Source organism: Camelina sativa, chromosome 19 (assembly GCF_000633955.1).
Source record: "Camelina sativa cultivar DH55 chromosome 19, Cs, whole genome shotgun sequence".
Classification (NCBI taxonomy): domain Eukaryota; kingdom Viridiplantae; phylum Streptophyta; class Magnoliopsida; order Brassicales; family Brassicaceae; genus Camelina; species Camelina sativa.
Genome location: NC_025703.1, coordinates 7713103 through 7733945, shown reverse-complemented (window position 1 = coordinate 7733945; position 20843 = coordinate 7713103). Strand labels below are relative to the sequence as shown.

Sequence of the window (20843 nt, the reverse complement as noted above, 5' to 3'; positions counted from 1 at the left end):
CCTCCCCCCCCTCCCAAATTCTTATAAGATTCTTGCTATTCTTTGAACTTATATTACAATTTGAAATCTTTACTCTCTCTTTTTGTTGGAATCTGTATCCTAAGTCGTCGTAACTAAATAATTTAGCACGCATGCCTCTTTTGATGTCTTTTCCCACTAACCGCAGCCTTTTTGTTGCGACATCAAGAGAGACGATGCATTCAGGTAAATACAAGTAAACGAGAAGAGGATTGGTTGGATGGCAAAGTAAAGGATGTGGAATCTTGATCCCAATACCAGAAACCATGTCTCTGAAATAGACAGACTCGTGCTCTTGTTTCCACAGGGATTGTTTGTAATCCACGATTGTCCAAATAGAAACATGATGATGATCATCTAGAAAACACAAATAGAGAAAATAATTAAGAATCATCAATAGTTTCTAGCTAGATTTATAATTTCAATGTATAGGTTTTAGTAACTCACTTGGAAAATGATAACAAACGAGCTGAATGATGCGTAGATGGCCCATGGAGACGGTTAAGGTCTCTGAAACGACCGCATCATCACCATAAGAAGCACGGCGCATCTCTTGGTAATGGTAACGATGGATGATGATGCATTTTAATTTGCTTATATTTAGGGTTATAAGCTACAATAGGTCCGTCGTGAGCTAACCAATGATATTACTACCCATACGTACACTTTGCACCTTTTCTTTGGAATCTTGCAACCCCTCTCATAATCATTTTCATTCAATTGAAGAGCTTGGTGGTCATAACAAATCTGTGACTGCGATCCGTCTTGACCGTTTAAAACTAGTGTATCGAGAACCAGCAGGTCAGCTAGTTGTTTCAAAACGTTAGATATATTGTAAATGCCAAATCTACCTAGCTCAAGAAGCTCACCAGATCTTTCAAGACTATGATAAGTTTTTTTGAGATATCCAAAAATATCCTAAATATTCTTCTGTATGTCATAATTTCATAAGTAATAATTATGTCAATTTTCATCAATTAATCAAAATTTCATTCCTACAAAATTTTTTTAAAATATTTTTTCAGTTTTCTCATATTACTACATGCATTAAAATCTCAAACTTTATATAATAAGATATTTTTAGCTAGGGAAAAAATCATAATCCCGTAGATGAAATTTGCTGTTTCTTTGTTTTTACTTTAATACATTAATATATAGTTTTATATTTTAAATGTATTATATCAATTGTTACAATAATCTAAAATTAAATGATCAAACACCAAAACCTTTTGCCAAACTATCATCTTTACAAATATTATTATCTCAAATTTCAAAAATATTCCACAACTTATTCACAAAATATTTTACATGCAAACGACTTGTCAAAGCGTCATTTTATTAGCATCCAAATACAATTTAACTCTAAGTTTTACCACAAAAATGTGTTCGTACACCAAAAAATATTTTATTGTTAAAGTATATTCTTTATCACAACCTATAAATGTGTCTCTGAACAAATTAAACCAATTTTATGTCCCTTCGCTTCCACTTTAACATAGTTCCTTCAACTACTAAAAGTGTTTTGTGTCGCAGATTCTTTAACCCTTAAAATTATTTACTCAAAAAATATTTTGGATAAATAAAAACTGAGAAAAAATATATACACCATTGCAGTGAATTTAGAACTAACCCCATAAAAGTTGAGAAATTGAAAAAAAAAAAGTTTATTTGACATAATAAAAATAAGAAATTAAAATTATAAGTACATTGACATATGAGCTTTATATAATTCAAAGATATAAAATATGAACTAAAAAAAACAAAAAAATACTACAACATAGTTTTTAAAATTAAAATTTATAATTACATAATAAAAATTGTTAGTTTTTTTCTTTACTAAATTTTTTGACATGTGTCAAAATCTTATCGATAGACTTGGCACTTGTCTCGATCATGTTAATGGTTAACTTTGAAACAAACATTTATATGTCCTAATTATTATATAAATAAATACAAAAAAAATCCAGCAGAAGTAGGTTTATAATTAGAAATTAATGTTTTTTTTATTTTTTATAAATAATTATTTGTTGTTAATTATGTATAGATTTTCTTTCTATGTTAGGTTTAGAACTTTTAAAATTTTATATTTAATAAATTTAGAAGTGACATTTATCAACATCTTATCGATATAATTAACATGTGTTATGATCCTATTAATGAGTAACTTTAGATAATAAGATATTATATGATTAATATATGTCAAAATTAAAAAATCTTTAATATGAAGATTTTTTGATAAATTTCTTTAATATGAAGATCTTGATGTTAAAGACATCTCTACTACATAGTATGCAGTATATTGATTCCATGTTTTATTTGGTATAAGTTTAAACAGCCTCTTTGGTTTGAAGCTTAAATTAATTTGGTTTAAATGAATATGAAGGGTTATTTAAAATTTGATTGATTCATTAGCTTTATAGAATACCTTTAGAAATTATTTTTCAAGATATTAAACTTAGAAGTTTTTTTTTGTTTTTTTTTAGTTTTCTAGAAAAAGTCCGAAAAGATAATTTAACACTGTTAAGACTGGGCAGGAATTTGAAACATAGACACATAATTTTATTTTTTTGGTTTAGGACTGGGGCGAGCTAGAATACATGCAGGTTTAGGATTGCGCCGGGCCGCTGGACATGCCGACCTAGGGCTAGTACTAGCCTATGAGTATTAGAAAATCAAATCATATATATAGAAACATGTCGAACCCTAATCTAGAACGCAGCCGTTTGTTTTTGTAGAAGCTCAAGTCAAAAGACTGACGACGATGTCCTATCTTTTGCCAGAATTGGTCGGCGAGATACTCTCGAGGGTTCCCATGACATGTTTGAAAGCAGTGCGGTGTACTTGCAAAAAGTGGAACGTTTTATCCAAAGATAGGATTATTTGTGCAGCAAGGAAGCCGTTTCTGGGATTCTTGATGATGGATTCTAGGGTCTGTACGATGAGATTCGATCTCCAAGGGAACGGCGACAACTTGGTCGAGCCATCTATCAAGCAAATTGGTCAACTTGATCAAATCGAGGTATCTAAACTTTTTCACTGCGACGGCTTGTTGTTATGCGTCGTGAAGGACAACAACTCGAGGCTCTTGGTGTGGAATCCCTATTTAGGCCAGACCATATGGATCCAACCTCGAAACACTTTCCACAGATTAGACCGGTATGCTCTTGGATACGACAACAACCGTAACCACAAGTCTTGAGGTTTCTTGATAATCACCTCGGTGCCGGAAAACACGTTTTTGGGTATGAAATCTATGATTTCACCTCTAGTTCATGGAGGGTTCTCGATGTCACTCCCGACTGGGATATACAGTTTTACCAACGCAGCGTATCTTTGAAGGGAAATACTTACTTTTTCGCTCAAGAGAAGATCACAGAGGACGGAGAGTATGAAGAGATTGAAGATTTTTTACTCTGTTTTGATTTCTCAACAGAGAGGTTTGGACCGCGTCTTCCTCTGCCATTTCACTCTTCTGTTTTAAAAACCGTGACTCTGTCTAGTGTTACCGATGAGCAGCTTGCGGTGTTATACCAGCGCTTGGATTCATGCGAGATCTTGGAAATTTGGGTTACCACAAAGATTGAGCCCAGTGCGGTTTCCTGGACCATGTTTTTAAAAGTGGATATGAGACCACTCACTGGTTTTCAGTTTGACATCGAAGCTGGAAGCTTCTTCATCGACCAAGAGACGAAACTCGCAGTGGTTTTTGATATAGACGGATATAAGCAGACCGTGACCCGTCGCTACCATACAGCTTACATCATTGGACATATCGACTCTCTTCACCTCGGAGAAGCTCCGAATCTCGGAAAACCTGACGAATACGAGCACATATACTGTCTCCCACTTGTGTGCCCTTCTTATGCTCCAAGCTTAGTGCAACTATCTCTATGATTATTATTAGTTCCATTTTCGATATCGTACTTTGATTTGCACCATCCATCTCCTTTTGAAAGAGATTCAATAATGGCTCGTGCCTTTATGCTATTTCATCATCTAATCCGCTTTTTGCTATTTCATCATCTATCAGTTTCTCTTGTCTAACATTGAAAACTTATGGAACTCGGTCCAATTGTTACTTCACCCTCTGGGAAGGCCGCCAACATTTTCTTAGCTCAGAATCTCTCGTTTCTTCTTAGAAACCCATCTACAGGCCACAACTCTTTGTTCTTACTTGACTGTTCTTACAACTCTTTGTTCTTACTTGACTGTTCTTACAACTCTTTGTTCTGCAAGGTGCTTACTTGACTGCTCTTCCAGTTCTTTGTTCCTGGCTGTCCCGACAGTCAGATAAATCTATTAGTGGCACTGTAGGCTTCACATACTAGATCCAGGCTCTAACCAAAGGTTGTGTTGAGTACGTTTGTGAACAATTGAACTGAACCATGTGTTGTCTCTTATCCACTGCATAAGCAACAACTTCTACTCTGACAGTCTATAGTTCTGTTCACATCTCAGGGTTCTATATAATCTTGAACAGTGTATCTCTGGCTTCAGAAGCAATGACCTCAAAAGCCAAAGCTAAATTCTTTACGAAAAATGATCTTACCCGGCCTCGAACAATGATTCGGAAGTATCAGGCAAGTATGCTGCAAATGTCGACTCTTGGGTTAATTCTTCTAGTTTCACGAAAATCTCTTCAGATTGAAGATGTGATTTGTCTCCAGCAACAAATTCGTGAGCAAACCCGTTTACGTCAATTAAACTGAAGCCTGGTGTCTTCTTAACTGTGATGTCTATCATCTTTCTTCTCACTTCTAGCAAATCGTCCCATCTTTCGCAACCTGCATATATATTGCATAATAAAGCATAAACAGCCCCATTATCAGGTTCCAACTCAAGTATTTTCTTAGCTGCCAATTCAGCCATTGGTTCATCATTATGAAGTCTACAAGCACCAAGCAAAGCTCCCCACACAATCGAGTTTGGATTCATTGGCATGTTCATTATTATCTCATATGCTTCCTTGACTAAACCAGCTCGACCAAGTAGGTCAACCATACATCCATAATGTGCTAAACTCGGCTCAGTTCTATGGTTGCTTCTCATTTTGGCGAAAATTTTCCTTGCTTGGTCTACCATACCACTATGGTTACAAGCAGAGAGGACGCCAAGGTAAGTAATAGCATCTGGTTGTATTGACATTTCTTGCATTTGTAAGAAAACTTCAATGGCCTCTTGACCTTGTCCATTGTTGGCAAGACCAACAACCATGGCTGTCCATGTGAATTTGTCTCTCTGATCCATGTCACGGAAAACATTCTGAGCTTTCTCAGAACACCCACATTTGAAATACATATCGATCAAAGCATTCCCTACAACAACATCGTTCTTGATCTTGTTTTTGTCTATGTACGTCTTCACCCATTCACCAATCTCCAAGGAACCTAGGTGAGCACAAGCTGTGAGAACACTAACCATGGTGAATTCATCGGGTATCATACCTGCACATTGCATCTCGCGGAACATTTCCAGAGATTCATTGAAGCAATCAGCTCGTAGGTAACCATCAATCATAATAGTCCACGAAACTCTGTCTCTCACTGGCATCTGATCAAAATATGTTCTAGCCAACTCTAGATTCCCTGACTCAACAAACCCTTTCACAACAGATGTCCAAGAAATCACATCCCTAGTCTTCATACTCCTGAAAATCCTTACAGCTATATCCATTTCCCCGCAAGCAGCATATGCATTGACCAGAGCATTCTCCAATTTCAAACTAGGTTCCTTCATACATTCACTAACATACCCATGAACCTTTTTACAGAGATCCTTATCTTTTACCTTGGAACAAGCCGAGAGAACAAGAAGTAACGTAACAGTAGTTGGAAAAACCAAGTTCCTCTCCATCTCAGCAAAAAGCTCCATGCTTTTTTCGTATTGCCTCATCCTATTATACCCAGAGATCATCAAGTTCCAACAAAACACATCCTCTTTGCATCTCCTGTCGAAAACCCCACGAGCCATAGCCATTAGTCCACAAAAAGAGTACATTTGAACAAGAGCATTCTGCACATAAAGGTTAGAACCTAATCCAAATTTCGCAACATGGCAATGCAGCTTCTTACCACAAGCCAACGCTCCATCTCGCTTAAGACTGTTCAACAAGTAAGGAAACGTGTGGCTATCCGGAGTCACACCTTCCTTCAACATATTCAAATACAATCTAACTCCTTTCCCACCACAATCCTCCACCCTTGACCATCCCTTGATCATGTTGTTCCACACAACCACGTCTGGTTCAGGTATTTTCACAAACAGCTTACAGGCATAACTCATGTGGCCACCTAGACGACTACACCAGAAGAGCAAGAGCTTCTTTTGCACAGTTGGGTTTGGTGCTAGACCTCTCGCAATGGTTTGAGAATGTAACTGTTTGAATTGGTCCGTCGTTTTGCAAGATCCAAGGATAGAGATGAAACGAGAGTAAATCATTGGATATAGATTCTGTGATCGTTGAGATGAACAATACCTTAAAAGATCGTTAATTTAGGGTAAAAAATTGGAGAGTTAAGTGGATTTCATTTCGAAGAATCCATTTCCGGGAAAAAAGAAAAAAAAAGGAAGAGCTCAGACGGCACTTGCTATCGTCAGGGATGATCAGGACGACAGCGACGGACAGAGCCGCCGCTTAAATTGATTTATCTTCACCGCTCTTATAGTCGATCGAACTCTGGTCGCACAGTCTAATATTAGTATACCAACCACTCGACCAGAACGACTTTTGAATATGCTACCAATAATTAAACTATATAACCGAATGTTATGAAATATACAGTTGTTTAGTTTCAAATAAATAGTTTCCTAAAAAATACTTTTATAATTAAATAATTGGTTTTTAAAATTTGGATTTTGATATTAGTAGTTCAACGATATCCATAGGCATAAAAATATCTTTTCGGAAGTCTCTTAAAAATATTTTATTTGAAATACGAATTGATTTTATCCGATTTCAGAATTTCAGTAATTTGGGGAGAAATTGTTTTTTTGAAAATTAAATGGTAAATAATCTAATTATCTAATCTGAAAAAAAAATTATTATTAAATACTAACTACAATCCAATTTTGCTATTGTCTAGTGAGTTTACAATATAGGAAATCAACGTCAATATATTAACTTCATCATTTCATTATCTCCTATTATTTCTATAGAAAATATATTTAATATTGTACCATTTTTTCATATTATTTAAGTAATCAAATTATATATTATTAAAGAATACTCATAGATTTTTACTCTTTTTGTAAGAAAAAATACATCAATTATCATTAGTCTTAAAATCATTAACCAGTTTGCAGTTTAGTGGTACTAATAGAGTACTTTCAGTTTATTTAGAGAAGATGATTCTTTTATCCTATAAGGGTATGCCAAGTGAATGATTGATTGCAAATCTAATGTCAAACATTGATACTCTCGATCGTGAGATCTCAAACCTGGGTGGGAATGGGAATGATGCTCATGTGGCTTTAACCATGTTACAGAAAATAAGTAATGATTTTCTGGAGTTGTTTATCTTTCCAATTTGTATTGTTTGTTTAAATCTGATTAGTTTTTCTTTTTAGTTTTTTTTGCACGTAATGGACTCGGTTTTCTTCCTACAGTTGTTCTTACAACGTCTAGTAGTTCTTCCAATTCCAAATAGTATAAAAACTGCACAGCCATCTACAATAAAGTGGTAGCTGACATCGTAACCACTTCATCGTAGATGGTTGTGCGGTCTTTATTCCATTTGAAATTGGAATAGCAATGATGGCCACCAGCCAGTTTAAGAACAACGGTCAAGTTTGAATGATACCTAAAAGCATGTTTACAATTCGTGCTTTTGACATTATATATATTAATCATGCTTATGACTTTATATATATATATATATATATATATTAATCATGCACGAAACCTTTAAGTTGCAATATTTCACAATTATTTAAAATTTTAATTAGTCATGCTTAGCAATTTATCCGATACAATAATACAAATGATAAAGGTTGAGCCTCAAGCAACATATTAGTATTAACACATGTGGAGATGCAATTTTTAGAATAAAAGTTTAAATTTTAAACACATGCTTTGTTATATTCTCTCTATTAATATCATATCAAAATATAAGAGAGGGATTGTAATATTGGGTCGTCTTTTTTATTCTTTGTTTTTGTAAAACTTTCTTATAAACATATAAATTATTCTTTATTTACCATAAGAAAACTAAATACAATGGATTGATATGATATAAAAGTATCATTCTTGAATACCTGGTTTACAACTTGCAATATGATGCATATCTATATATAATAATAATAAATCGTACATCATATTGATAAGACATTTTATGTTATAAAACAATTAAAAACTATAATTAGTATTAGAGGTGTATAGAATTAATTAGCTAATGGCTATCCATCCATTGTATTTAGTTTTTTTAGTGAGTAAATAATTTTCCATTTTGTTTAATAGGCTACTGCCCAACAAAAATAGGTGTGCAATGCATAGTGTTCAATCCATTAGGAAATGTGGCCGCTTCCACTGTCGGGTGGTTCACTGTGCATGAGTTGACCAGACTTGTTCCGCGTAGACAACAACAACCAATGGGATTGGAAAACCTCAATGACAACAAATTCTCCACCTCAAAGAACAATAGTTAATATTCAATTTTCATACTCTTTCTAAATCCTATTGTCATTATCTCCTATTATTTCGATAGGGTAAATCACCTCTCGTGTTAGTGAAAATAATGCAAAGAGAAAAAAAAAAAAGTAAATTTATATCATCTTGTCTTGTGTGTCATCCATCCCTCTATCTGGAGCCTCGAACTCACGTCCGCGTAGCCCAAGTTTGTCACCAACCCAGTCAAGTCAACTACACGACGAGAACAATCGGTTTATATAGAGATAGATATACCAAAACGCTCCGTTTTTAGACTCGGTTGTTATAAGCCTGTAATTAAGAATGAAAGAGAGCAAAATAGTTTTTGTTGATCGAGAGAGAGAAGAAGAAGAATCAAAGAGAGAGAGAGAGAGAGAGAGAGAGAGAGTGATGAATCTTTACGCGCACGATCTTTCTCTTCTCGATTTCAATTACGACGTCTCCGGTCCCTTCGCCGAGCAGCTATCTCGCCGCCACTTCCTCTCGCCTGGCCCTTTCTTCCAAGGAGACGACGACGATTATCGCCGTAATACCATTCGCGACGGAGCTAATGGACGACGAGAGACTGATACCGATTCTATGGTATCTCCGCCGCATCGCCACGACGGGATGTCTCCGTTACCTCTGGGGATGGATTGGAGTGCTCCTCCTCGTCTTTTGGTAAAATATTCATTTTCTCTCTGCAATATTAATCTGCTTCAATGTTCATGACTCCATCGTAGAGATTAAGTGATATGGTTTACTCTTGTACGTAGAACAGAGTAGGCTTTGGATTCTGTTTCTAATTGTAAAGTTTTTTCCCTCCTAGGAAGGACGAGACACGGTTTGGCCACACCATCCTCAAACTGGTTGGAGTTACTGTGTCACTGTCCCCTCTTGGGTTGGCCTTCCCAAATCAAGCGTTTCAGAACCCGCCGTGGTTTGTATATTTACACATAGCTGATTCTTTTGTTATAGTCAGTCATTCATGGTCTTTTATTAAGCTTTTTACTTCTGTCCTTTATCAGTTTTATAGAGTGCAAGTGGGGATACAATCTCCTGAGGGAATCACTTCTGCTAGGCTTATACTTAGAAGATTCAATGATTTCTTGGAGTTATATTCGTCGGTGAGTACTTTCTTTACTCAATACCCTTTTCTTACTTCTCTGGCTTTACTCATTTTATTTGTTTCTTTGGATGTGATACTCAGACATTGTAAATGGGCTATGGTGTTTTCAGATTAAAAAGGAGTTTGTGAAGAAAAGGTTACCCCAGGCACCACCAAAGAAGATTTTGAGGATGAAAAACCAAACACTTTTGGAAGAGGTAGATATCGATTCTCTCAACTTTTAAGATTAGTGACAGATAAAATATTCTCAAAATGTTTAGTCCATTGCAGAGGAGGTGCTCTCTGGAAGATTGGATGAATAGACTTTTGTCAGATATTGATATATCCAGAAGCGCTCTGATAGCAACATTCCTTGAGCTAGAAGCTGCTGTCAGGTCTTGTATGTCCTCTTCTTTTCCTTCTGTTTTTTCTCTCTTGTTTCTACAACGTGTGAAGAATTTCATTATGTAATGTTGTCTGAAAACCTATGTAGTATGTATTAATATGCTTCCTACTCTTTACTCTTCAGATTTTAGTGATGAATGTCAAGAAACTGAAGTTACCTCTGAGAACATTCCGACACTTCCAACTACCAGCAGCTCTGATGTTCCTGGTAGTTCATCAGTTATCGTGGATCATGGCAATGATTCTGCTGATGAGACATCTGATGCCTCAACAATGAATCATGACAAAGCTAGCCTCAAAAATCTAAACTCAAGGAATTCAACTTCTGAAGATGATGTGACTGATTGGCATGAATTAATCACAGAATATGGACTTCTTGATAAAAGTTCGTTCCGGGAAAAAATCGAATGTCTTTCTAGTACTAATGGAGCTTCAGAAACTGGTACTGTAACCGGAGGAGGCATTTCTAGTCGAGTTGGAATTCAGAGGTTGGATGGAAGTGACAGAAAGTTTCAAGAAAAGACCATTGAAAGCATTATAACTCCTGGGGAACCTGATTTAGTTAACCAAGGCTCTATCGATACTCAGGATGAAGTTCATGGAAACATGTATAGTGCGGTTGGTGTAAATACCGAGACTCAGAAGAATCCGGCTATTGTCTTTCACTCTGAGGAAAGACATAAGTTAAAGAGGGTTATTGATATGTTAAAGCAGAGACTTGAAACAGCAAAAGCTGACACGGAAGATCTTATCTCCAGGCTGAATCAGGAGCTGGCTGTTCGACAATTTTTATCAACAAAGGTATGCACAACTATCACATGTGTTTTTTACTCCTCTTTGTCTTTTAATCTTTGAATGGATGAAGAATTTGCTTTGCCTGTTCGGGCTTGGTCTTGTAGGTTAAAGATTTAGAGGTTGAACTTGATACAACTCGAGAGAGCTGCAAGCAAGGCATGGAGAAAACAGTTCTAGATGAAAATGAAAGATTTACTCAAATTCAGTGGGATATGGAGGAACTCCGCAAGCAATGCATGGATATGGAATCATTGTTGAACTCTATAAAGGTTTGTGTTTCTCTCAGTTTCTTTCAATGTAACTTCCATTTGCATTCGATTATAGATATCTTTCTTTATACTTGGCTTATAGGACGAGAAAGCACATACTGAGACTGCAAATCAGTCACTTGTTCAAGAAAATCAGATGCTGCTGCAGCAGATCAATGATCTAAGAGAAGAATTTGAGAATTTTCACATAGAACATGAAGAGCTGGAAGTGAAATCGAAAGCAGAGCTGAAAGTACTCGTCAAAGAGGTCAAGTCTCTCCGAACCATTCAATCAGAATTGAGACAAGAGCTTAGCCGCACAATGAAAGAAAAACTGGAGATGGAGGTAAAAATGCTCTTTGCAGGAGATTTATTCAAGTAAAATCTTCTTCTAACAATTGGAACATCTGGCAGTTTTAACGCTTAAATCTTCTGCAATGTTCAGAGAATTGTTCAAAGGGAGAAGGATAGAGAAGAAACTGCAAAAACCGCAGATGAGAAGTTGCTGCATGAGTATGATGTTCTACAAAATCGGCTTCAAGAGTGCAATGTCAAGTTCCACATTAAGGAGGAGAGTAAGTTAATAATGGACTCATCATCTCCATCTGAAGCCATCGAGCTACTAGCAACATCTGATAACCGAATAGGTCTTCTAATTGCTGAGGTATGTTTAACCAAATGCTTTTTTCGATACTGAGTTTATGCATGTTGAGACACAAAAAGTTAATGTTTTCTCGAAAACAGACGCAGCTTCTCTCAGAGGAAGTGGAAAAGCTGAAGCTAACATCAGGAGGGCATCGTGGAACAGACGATGTGGTAAGGAAGATGCTGACAGAGGTTCTGATTGATAATGCCAGATTAAGGAAGCAGGTTAACTCTGTTCTTCGTTGCTCTTTGTCCGCACGTGAAATCTCAGTTAGAGAAGCCGGAATAGAAGAGGAAGTAGAAGAGCAAGAAGGAAGTATTGATCTAGCAAGAAGTGTTATGAGCAAGATCCTTGAGAAATGATTTTGTCAGGTTTTTCTTGAAACTATGCTGACATATATTGTTATATTTTGTCAGGTTTTTCTTGAGTACACATGGTTTTATCTTGTTATAACATATATTGTAATAAACTTATGAATTCCTCCTATTTGTTATACACTTTATCTTTGTATATGTAAAATTTGTAGTAGACATTTTTGTTCCTCGAGTTTACCAAACAAATAAGCTTCTTTCTTGTAGAGCAGTGCTAAGATGATTCTCTCGTGTTATCTCGGTTAAATGCTATGATCCTTTATAGTCACGAAATCGTTTTGCATCCGTTCAAATTATGCTTAATCAATTGCTCTGAAATATATCTTGACATTTCGTCTAAGGACTGGTTTCATCTTACAAATGTGTAGTAAGGAGTATTGTATTAAGCAGGCTAAAAAGAAAACAACATTCGTATAGAGTATCATGCTAAAAAGTTTGACGTTATATACTTCTTCTTCCTCTCTTACGACGTGGCGGCAGCACACCCTCATGTTCCAAGACCAATGATGGATCTAAGTGAAGAACCATTGGTATCACCATGTCATATCCTAATTCGTATCGGCCAAATATAGTACGCATGCCTCTTTTGATGTCTTTTGTCACTAACCGCAGCCTTTTTGTTGCGACATCAAGAGAAACGATACGTTCAGGTAAATACAGGTAAACGATAAGAGGATTGGTTCGATGGCAAAGTAAAGGATGTGGAAAAATGATCCGCTCTCTTGTTTCTGGAGGCTGCTTTCTTATGAAAATTGACATGACGAAAGACATATCATGTTGCTTAGTTGTCTTTAGATTATATTCCCGCATGTAGTCTTGTATCCAGCGAATACCAGAAACCATGTCTCTGAAATAGACAGATTCGTGCTCTTGTTTCCACAGGGATTGTTTGTAATCCACGAGTGTCCAAATAGAAACGTGGTGATGATCATCTAGAAAACACAGAGAGAGAAAATAATTAAGAATCATCAATAGTTTCTAGCTAGATTTATAATTTCAATGTTAAAGGTTTTAGTAACTCACTTGGAAAGGGATAACAAACGAGCTGAATGATGCGTAGATGGCCCATGGAGACGGTTAATGTCTCTGAAACGACCGCATCATCACCATAAGAAGCATGGCGCATCTCTTGGCAACGATGGATGATGATGCATTGTTGCTTATATTTAGGGTTATAAGCAGGTCCGTCGTGGGCTAACCAATGTAGAGCTTTGTTAAAGTTCAAGGCCTGGCAATTCGTTGGCCACCATCCGGACTGTGACCAAGGCGGATGCTCGATAGTATAGACGTTCCATATTCCGCGATTAGAATCCAAGACTTGAAGATTAAGCAAAATCTAAAAGAGAAAAAATCAGAAACCAAAATCCAAAATCTAAAATCTAAACCAAAAACCATCTAAAAACTAATAATCATTTATGACCTAGATTTGTCCAAGTTCCTTAGATAATCTAGAAACTTCAATAACTAAACGATGTCGTTTAAAACATTGTCGCTTTATCAAATGGTGTCGTGTCATCAAAATTAAACAATACAGTATTAATTCAAAAACCATCTAAAAACTAATAACCATTGATGACTTAGATTTGTCCAAGTTTCTTATAGATAATCTAGAAACTTCAATATCTAAACTATGTCGTTTAAAACATTGTCGCTTTATTAAACGGTATCGTGTCATCAAAATTAAACAATACAGTATTAATTGCCTTTTAAAAAATTTATATTGTTGTGGACTAAAGTAACAAAGTAGCATTATTTTTTCCGAAAACTACAATTTTGCTAATCTTTTCTTCCTTTTTTTTCCTACCGAGAAGCTCGTATTAGTTTAAGGAAAAAAAATTGGGATTATTTATTTCTTTAACTCTGTCCGAGAGAAACAACTAAGCTAGAAACAGGTAAAAAAAACTTGTGAACTTACAAAAAAATATAATATTACCAGAAAAGAAAAAGGAAGGGAAACAAATTTAAAGACTAGAAGAATCTAATGAGAATATTTAAGACTACTAATTAATTATTTAAGTGATAGACGAGAATAGTAGTCTTAAATATTTTCATTTGAGAACATCTTTTCATATTATGCATATTGATCCTTCTAGGTGGTTAATCTTTGGTACCGAGCACTAGAAGGACTCCTAGGACTCATCATTGCTCTACACTCGTTCATATTTGGTCTGTGGGATACATATTTGCCGAGATGTTCAGGCAAAGGCCCTTAGTTCCTGGAGACGCTGAGGTCGATCAAATCTACATAGACCTTGTCAGGCTTTGTCGGTAACTTCAATCATCCAACTTTCTTGTGTATATTAACAAGTGGAAAGAACTTGTCTGCAATGATATCTCAAGGAATTCTTGGAACATTCTCAACGTGAAATCTAAATAGCATTATGGATCATGAAAGCTCCTATACTTTTGTCCAAATCCCAATTAAATGTGTATAAAAAATCTTGTACAAATACGCTCGAAATCTCTCTATTTCGTAGTGAAAGTGAATGAAGACGCAAACGTGGGTTGGGGCAGAGCGTTTGCGTTTAAGACGCGATTATAAAGTTTCAAGAACCGACGCAAAACGTGAGATGTGTTTTTTATTAGGTAGGCGTCGTGTCTCTCTTATCCTCTGTTCACGCCATTCACAAGACTGTGTGTGAGACCACTTTAAAACGACTGATTTAGAGAGAGAGATGTCAGCTTCTGTCTTCGTCCCCGGTATGGCGATTGGAGTTCCAACGCTTTCTCGTTCGAGCTCTGTTCACCGGAGCTTAGAACCCACGAAGAAGAAGACCATAAATTGTATCAAATTCGCGACCATTTTTCGAAATCCTTCAACCGGTTTAGGGACAAAACGGTCACTTCGCGTTACGGCTTCCGATGACCGGTCAGAACGAGCCGATAACGGTCAAGGAGTTCAGGTCAGTTCTATTGGAGCTTTTTTTTTTCTTTGTATCAGAGGGCGCAAAGAATTTTCAAAATTATAAATTAGCCCCTATGTTTTGGATTTGATCGAAAACGTCATTCAATTTGTGGACTCAAATAATTCAAATATACAAATAAGTCCTCTGTCTACAGGAGGACTTAAACTATTTGTTGAAGCTCGGAGCTGGTTCAGTGGCAGGCGCAGCTATAATCAAATACGGATGTGTCTTGTTCCCACAGATCACAAGACCTAATCTCACTCAAGCCCTCTTCATTATCGTTGCTCCTGTTGTAATCTCTGTTATCCTTTTGATCCTGTCATCTTCTTCCTCCAAGAAACAGAACTGATTGTGAAAAAATGTGTAAATCGAATCTAATTCAGCTCATTGTGAAAAAGATACTCTGTGACTGTTGGTGGTGAGAAAGTTTCAGTATAATCCAGAATAAAAGATTCAATATTTGTAGAATACCAAAAGTATCACAATTTGCCTTTTTATGTGCCCAATACCACACCTTACAAATTCCAATATCAGTGATCAAATCAATGTTATGAACCAAGATAACACACCAAAAATAATAAGCAAGACCTCTGGATAATGATCCAGTGATGGAGAAAAACTAGCAAATATGAACAGAAGCTTGTAAAAAAAATAATCCGAGCAAATAAATCTCTGTGCCTAGCCATTCCTATTGTTGTTGTTGTTGTTGTTGATGATGATCCTTCTCTTATGAGATCACATCTGAGCTTTCCTCTGCAACCTGCTCGCTATTGTTTTCATTCTTGAAGAGAGGATTGTCTTCAAGTTCAGACATTTTCTCCTTTGATTCATTCATCAGCATCTCCACCACTTGAGACATTGTTGGTCTTTTCTCTGGCTCTGTCTGAGCACACATTAGCCCCACCAATACTACTTTTTTCAGTTTCTCTTCCACATGTTCCTCGCCAAGCCTCTGGTCAACGATTTCACCAAACTTTCTTTCATAAACAAGTGGTAAAACCCACTCGGTTATACCCCGCGTTGTTGTTGGGTTCAGCCTTTCAAGAGGTCTCTTACCACTAACAAGTACCAGCAAAAGGATGCCGAAACTGTACACATCGCTTGTTTCTGATTCTTTTCCTGATGCAACACATTCTGGTGATATATACCCATTATTACTACTTTTGGCTTTGGTAGCTCCATCTCCAGTATCATCTGGCATCAACTTACCATATCCAAAATCTGTAACTCGAGCTTCGAATTCAGAATCTAACAACACATTGCTAGCTCTCACATCTCCATGGATTATCTGTGGGGTTGCGTTGTGGTGTAGGTACCTGAGCAAAGACAGAAATTGTCAGAAACTTATTGACATATCAACCTTAACATAACTTGTTTTAGAATTTGAGACTCACGCAATGGCCTGAGCAGAGCTTATAGCAATCTTCATCCGCTTGGACCAATCTAGAAGGCATTCAGCTGAATGCTGGCCATGAAGATGTGAAACCAAGCTCAGATTCGGCATGTACTCATATACAAGAAGACGTTCTTGTCCTTCAGCACAGTAGCCACGAACACTCAACAAATTCTTATGACGAATACGAGCAAGAATCTCAACTTCCACAGCAAAATCAATCTCCTCTCTGTTACTCCATGCCTTCAATCTCTTGACTGCAATCTGTAAGAAGACACAAAATTATCAACATCACAAGATCAAGTTTTAACAAGAAGCAAGTCCTTAGATAAAAAAAAGAGAAAAAAAATGTTTAGTTACTTGTGATCCATCCCAAAGCTGACCCCAATACACACTACCGAATCGACCTTCACCGAGTTTGTTATCGTAGTTGAAACTGTTGGTGGCCGCATGTAGTTCCTTCAGTGAAAATATCCTCCAAGATGGCTCTGTCTTTTCCTTCTTCCTGTGTGATTGTGACATCAAACACCAAACTTAGTATCCTCAACAACCCTTTTTTTTTTAAGATCATTCATCAATTCATTTAGAAACAAACAAAAAAATTATCAAATGCAGAACAGTTGAATCAATCATAGCAGCTTTGAAATGAATAAAACTACCCTAATAAAACTCTCAAGGATCAATCAGGTCATATATATAGTGATGAAGATAAAGAGAAAGGAACAAACTTTACACTCAAAATAAGCTCCAAAAAAAATTCAAACATCCAAAATTGATATGGAATCATAAACCCTAATCACCATAAACCGATTTAACCAACAAAACACATGCATCAACCCAAGAAAGATAAAAAAAAAAAAAATCAGATATTTCGAGTCAATGAATCAAAGATTACATTACCCATCAAATCCTTTTCCACAACAGCTATCAAAAAGTTGCATCTTTGAACAAACCAAAACAAAAAAAAATTAATCAGCTGCCTCTGTGTTTAGATTCTTCGTCGTAAGGAGAAACAAAAATAGTAACGCTTTTTTTTTTTTCCTGGAGAAGGTAACAGCAAAATAGAACAAGTCTGAGTAGCTCTATTTTCGTGTCGATGTGAGATTGATGAACAGAGAGAGAGAGAGAGAGAGAGAGAGAGAGAGAGTAATTTTGGTCTTTTTAGTATTTTTGCACGCTTTCACTTTTTTTTTTCCTCGCAGCAAATAATAAACAAAAAAAATAATGCAGATACGAAAAAATAATTAAATAAAATTGTAAACCAAATGAAGAGATTTTTATTTTATTTTATTGATAAAACAAGAATTAACATTTTGAAACCCGTTGTGAAAAGGTAGGCACTAAATGAACATTTTGAACGTTGAAAAAGTGTATATTATAACTTCTTCTAAATACTTCTTTTTATTAAAAAAATGGTCGAATGTATTTTGATCTTATAAAATTAGAAGTTGTTGTTGTCATTGTTTGAGGGTCGGCTGATGATGTGTGACGACAACTCATCGAGACAATTTTTAATTCGATGTTTCAGATATCAAACAAAGGAAACAGAAGAATTGTCCAAAACAAAGAAAGACTTCGAAGATTCGACGATCGTTTTTAATATTAAAGAAAGAAGATAAAAATCTGCCTAGATCTCTGGTTACAAAAAAAATGAATTAAAGTGATATAATAACATAATGTTTAGTAGTAATAAATTGCTAAAATAATCAGCGATTTTGAAAAAAAAAAAAAAAAAAAAATCAGCGATCAGAAAAAATGGAATGTTTGTACTCAAATTAAAAAATCTGTTTGAGGTGAGTGATTGCTTTCACTCTAACATGGGCTTAAGGAATCCTTCGCTAATTAATTGCAATGATGGATAGTTTTGTAGTTGTCATTGACTCATTGTCAAAGTGATTTGTTTAAGGGAAACCATGATAATTGTGACGAGATTTGAAGCCTTAAATCTTAATTGGGCCAGTCTTATTTCCAACAAGCTAGACTTAATCTCAATTGGGCCAGTCTATTTCATGTGTAATAATAATTGTGTACTTTCTTCTTGTAAATTTACTAATTTGTTAACTTGGTGTGGTTGATAATTTTAACACGTTTACACAATCATCCTTAAAAAAAAAACAGTAGCTTTTTTAATCTATTTATGGAATTGCATTCAAAACCGTTTTAAAAGGCTATTATTGGAGAGGTGAATTCTAAATTCATATGAAATTGTAAATTTTAAAAATAAAAAACATAGATTTTGAAATAACATATTTTATCTTTGGATTTGAATCTTTCTATTTTACACTTTCAAATTCATACAAATCTATTTAAAACATACTGTGGATTTTGAAATCCAAAAACAAATCATTAAATAAATAACATGAGATTTTAACAAGTATTTGTAAATCATAGAACCAATAACACATAATTTTGATAAGTATTTTAAAATCAATAATTGAATAACACATGATTTTTGTTTGGATTTCCAAATTCATTAAAATCATAGAACCAATAACCCCTCTTGGAATATAAATTCCTCTTTTTTGTGGGGATTATTTATTACTATAACAAAATAGAAGAATACAATTCACCCAAATATATATATATATATAGAAGAATACACATTTTTTACATTCATGTATTTTGTTACCTACCACCACATATGGTTAGGTTTATATTTTCTAAAAAGTAAATAGTCCAAAAAAAACCTTTAAATTTTTTTTCTTTCTTCTTTTTGTAAATAAAAATAAAATAAAAGGAAATTAACAGTTAATATATTCTGATTTACTGATATTTTTCTGCAGTTCAAAAATATAAAATCCTTTTTTTTACATTAAATTAATACTCCTTCTGTTTCATAATATAGGATGTTTAGAGAAGTATTTTTGTTTCATAATATAGGATGTTTCCAACTTCCTATGCAACTTTTAGATTAAATTTATATTTTATATTATACAGACTTGTTTATGATTAGTTAAACTTTTTAAAAGTAACTATTTTTTAATATGTGTGTTTTTACTAAAACATTCTATATTTTGAAATGGAGGGAGTATTACAGAGGGTTAGTGGGATCCACGTGGTAAATGGATAATAGTAAGACAATTATGGCACTAAATTCTTCAACACACAGAAAGAGAAACAAACCAATTTATCAGATTCTCTCTACTTTTTAATGTAATGCTTTGAATTTTGAAACCAAGGAAAAAAAAAAAAAAAGAGAGATACTAGTAATTAAGCTACACACTTACATACAAGTTACAACGTCGAAAGCTAACGAGAGAGCATTAATATTGACAGCAGTGATGTACTAGATTCGCAACAACATAAATTACACGTCATTCAAAAAAATAAAACTATGGGTGGGGTGCGAAGTAGATTAATATTTTTTTTCTTTTAAGCTTTTTATTTTATTTTAAATTTTTTGGAGTTTTTAAATTAAATTCCTCTATCTACAAAATACACGCTTCTATTAAAGTAAATAATTATTTTGTAAATATATAGACGCCCAACGACCACACAATTAAAGAATAATAATAAATAGAAAGAAAGAACAAATAAATCCAAAAAAAAAAAAAAAGGAAACTCCGAAAACGAGACAACATCAGAAAGAATCGGCATAAATAGCCATCATCCTCTCCCCACGTCTCTCTCTCTTCTTCTTCTCCTCCAAAGTCGTCTTCTTCTTCTTCTACGCTCTCTGCTGCTTCTCTCTCTCTCTCTCTCTCTTTGTTCAAAGTCAAATTCAACCAAACCAAACCCACCACCAGGTATAATCAATAAATAAAAACTTTTTCTTTTTAATCCTCCTCCTCGGGAGCCTCTCTCTCTCTCTGGTATATTCTCACACGTGCGCATCTCGTGCCACCTGGAGAGGGGGATTCGCTTCTTCTCTTCAATTCGATCGATTTCGTTTTTTTCTTAGATCTGTTTTTTTTTAAAATTTTTCTTCTTTAATAATGGGTGTGAGGAGGAGGAGGTGGAGGAGGAGGATGTGTTTATAATTGAAAAAAAAAAAAGAAACCCTAATTCTCGTTATTGATGAGTGTTGTTGTATTGTGATCGATCTGTTTGTTACTTTTCAAGACTCTCTCTAGTAGCAGAAGAAGAAGATTAAGTATGTCGTCGCTCAGCAGAGAACTCGTCTTTTTGATACTTCAATTTCTCGACGAAGAGAAATTCAAAGACACTGTTCACAGGTTTTTGTTTCTTTTATCCCTTGCTGATACTTTAATTTGGTTTAATTGTGGTCCTCCTGCTTTGTTTTAATTGTTGGGATTAGAGTTTAGTTACTACTAGTGTTAACCGAATTGTGAATCTCTCTCTCTTTCTTCTTTTTTTTTTTTTTTTTTTT

The 20843-nt window shown here is 35.1% G+C and overlaps 6 protein-coding genes and 2 pseudogenes across 6 annotated transcripts in view; 4 read left to right on the top strand and 4 right to left on the bottom strand.

The window, feature by feature from the left end:
* LOC104767544 lies at positions 20–656 on the bottom strand (annotated as a pseudogene).
* Positions 2544–4005, top strand: LOC104767543 (annotated as a pseudogene).
* On the bottom strand, positions 3938–6706 carry LOC104767541 (putative pentatricopeptide repeat-containing protein At3g15930). Its single transcript, XM_019241460.1, has one exon. The coding sequence runs from the start codon at positions 6454–6456 to the stop codon at positions 4564–4566; it is 1893 nt and encodes a 630-aa protein (XP_019097005.1). The 5' UTR covers positions 6457–6706; the 3' UTR covers positions 3938–4563.
* Positions 8967–12384, top strand: LOC104765425 (cingulin). Its single transcript, XM_010489133.2, has 10 exons — positions 8967–9322; positions 9471–9581; positions 9670–9768; positions 9881–9967; positions 10041–10149; positions 10279–10955; positions 11054–11218; positions 11301–11543; positions 11643–11861; positions 11942–12384. The coding sequence occupies exons 1-10, from the start codon at positions 9053–9055 to the stop codon at positions 12203–12205; spliced, it is 2244 nt and encodes a 747-aa protein (XP_010487435.1). The 5' UTR covers positions 8967–9052; the 3' UTR covers positions 12206–12384.
* LOC104767540 lies at positions 12656–14375 on the bottom strand. Its single transcript, XM_010491554.1, has 4 exons — positions 14326–14375; positions 13782–13842; positions 13238–13550; positions 12656–13146 (listed from the first exon to the last, which is right to left on the bottom strand). Exons 1-4 carry the CDS (start codon positions 14373–14375, stop codon positions 12656–12658), a joined length of 915 nt encoding a protein of 304 aa, XP_010489856.1.
* LOC104765423 lies at positions 14791–15579 on the top strand. The gene is made up of 2 exons (XM_010489130.2): positions 14791–15117; positions 15275–15579. Exons 1-2 carry the CDS (start codon positions 14890–14892, stop codon positions 15467–15469), a joined length of 423 nt encoding a protein of 140 aa, XP_010487432.1. The 5' UTR covers positions 14791–14889; the 3' UTR covers positions 15470–15579.
* LOC104765424 (PTI1-like tyrosine-protein kinase At3g15890) lies at positions 15571–17678 on the bottom strand. Its single transcript, XM_010489131.1, has 4 exons — positions 17414–17678; positions 16874–17018; positions 16515–16777; positions 15571–16436 (listed from the first exon to the last, which is right to left on the bottom strand). The coding sequence occupies exons 1-4, from the start codon at positions 17452–17454 to the stop codon at positions 15848–15850; spliced, it is 1038 nt and encodes a 345-aa protein (XP_010487433.1). The 5' UTR covers positions 17455–17678; the 3' UTR covers positions 15571–15847.
* LOC104765422 (topless-related protein 4) overlaps positions 20208–20843 on the top strand; it is a 10857-nt gene continuing 10221 nt past the window's right edge. The window contains exons 1-2 of the mRNA XM_010489129.2: positions 20208–20259; positions 20576–20688. Coding sequence (XP_010487431.1) covers positions 20609–20688 — 80 coding nt within the window. The 5' untranslated portion in view covers positions 20208–20259; positions 20576–20608. The remainder of the gene's footprint in view (positions 20260–20575; positions 20689–20843) is intronic.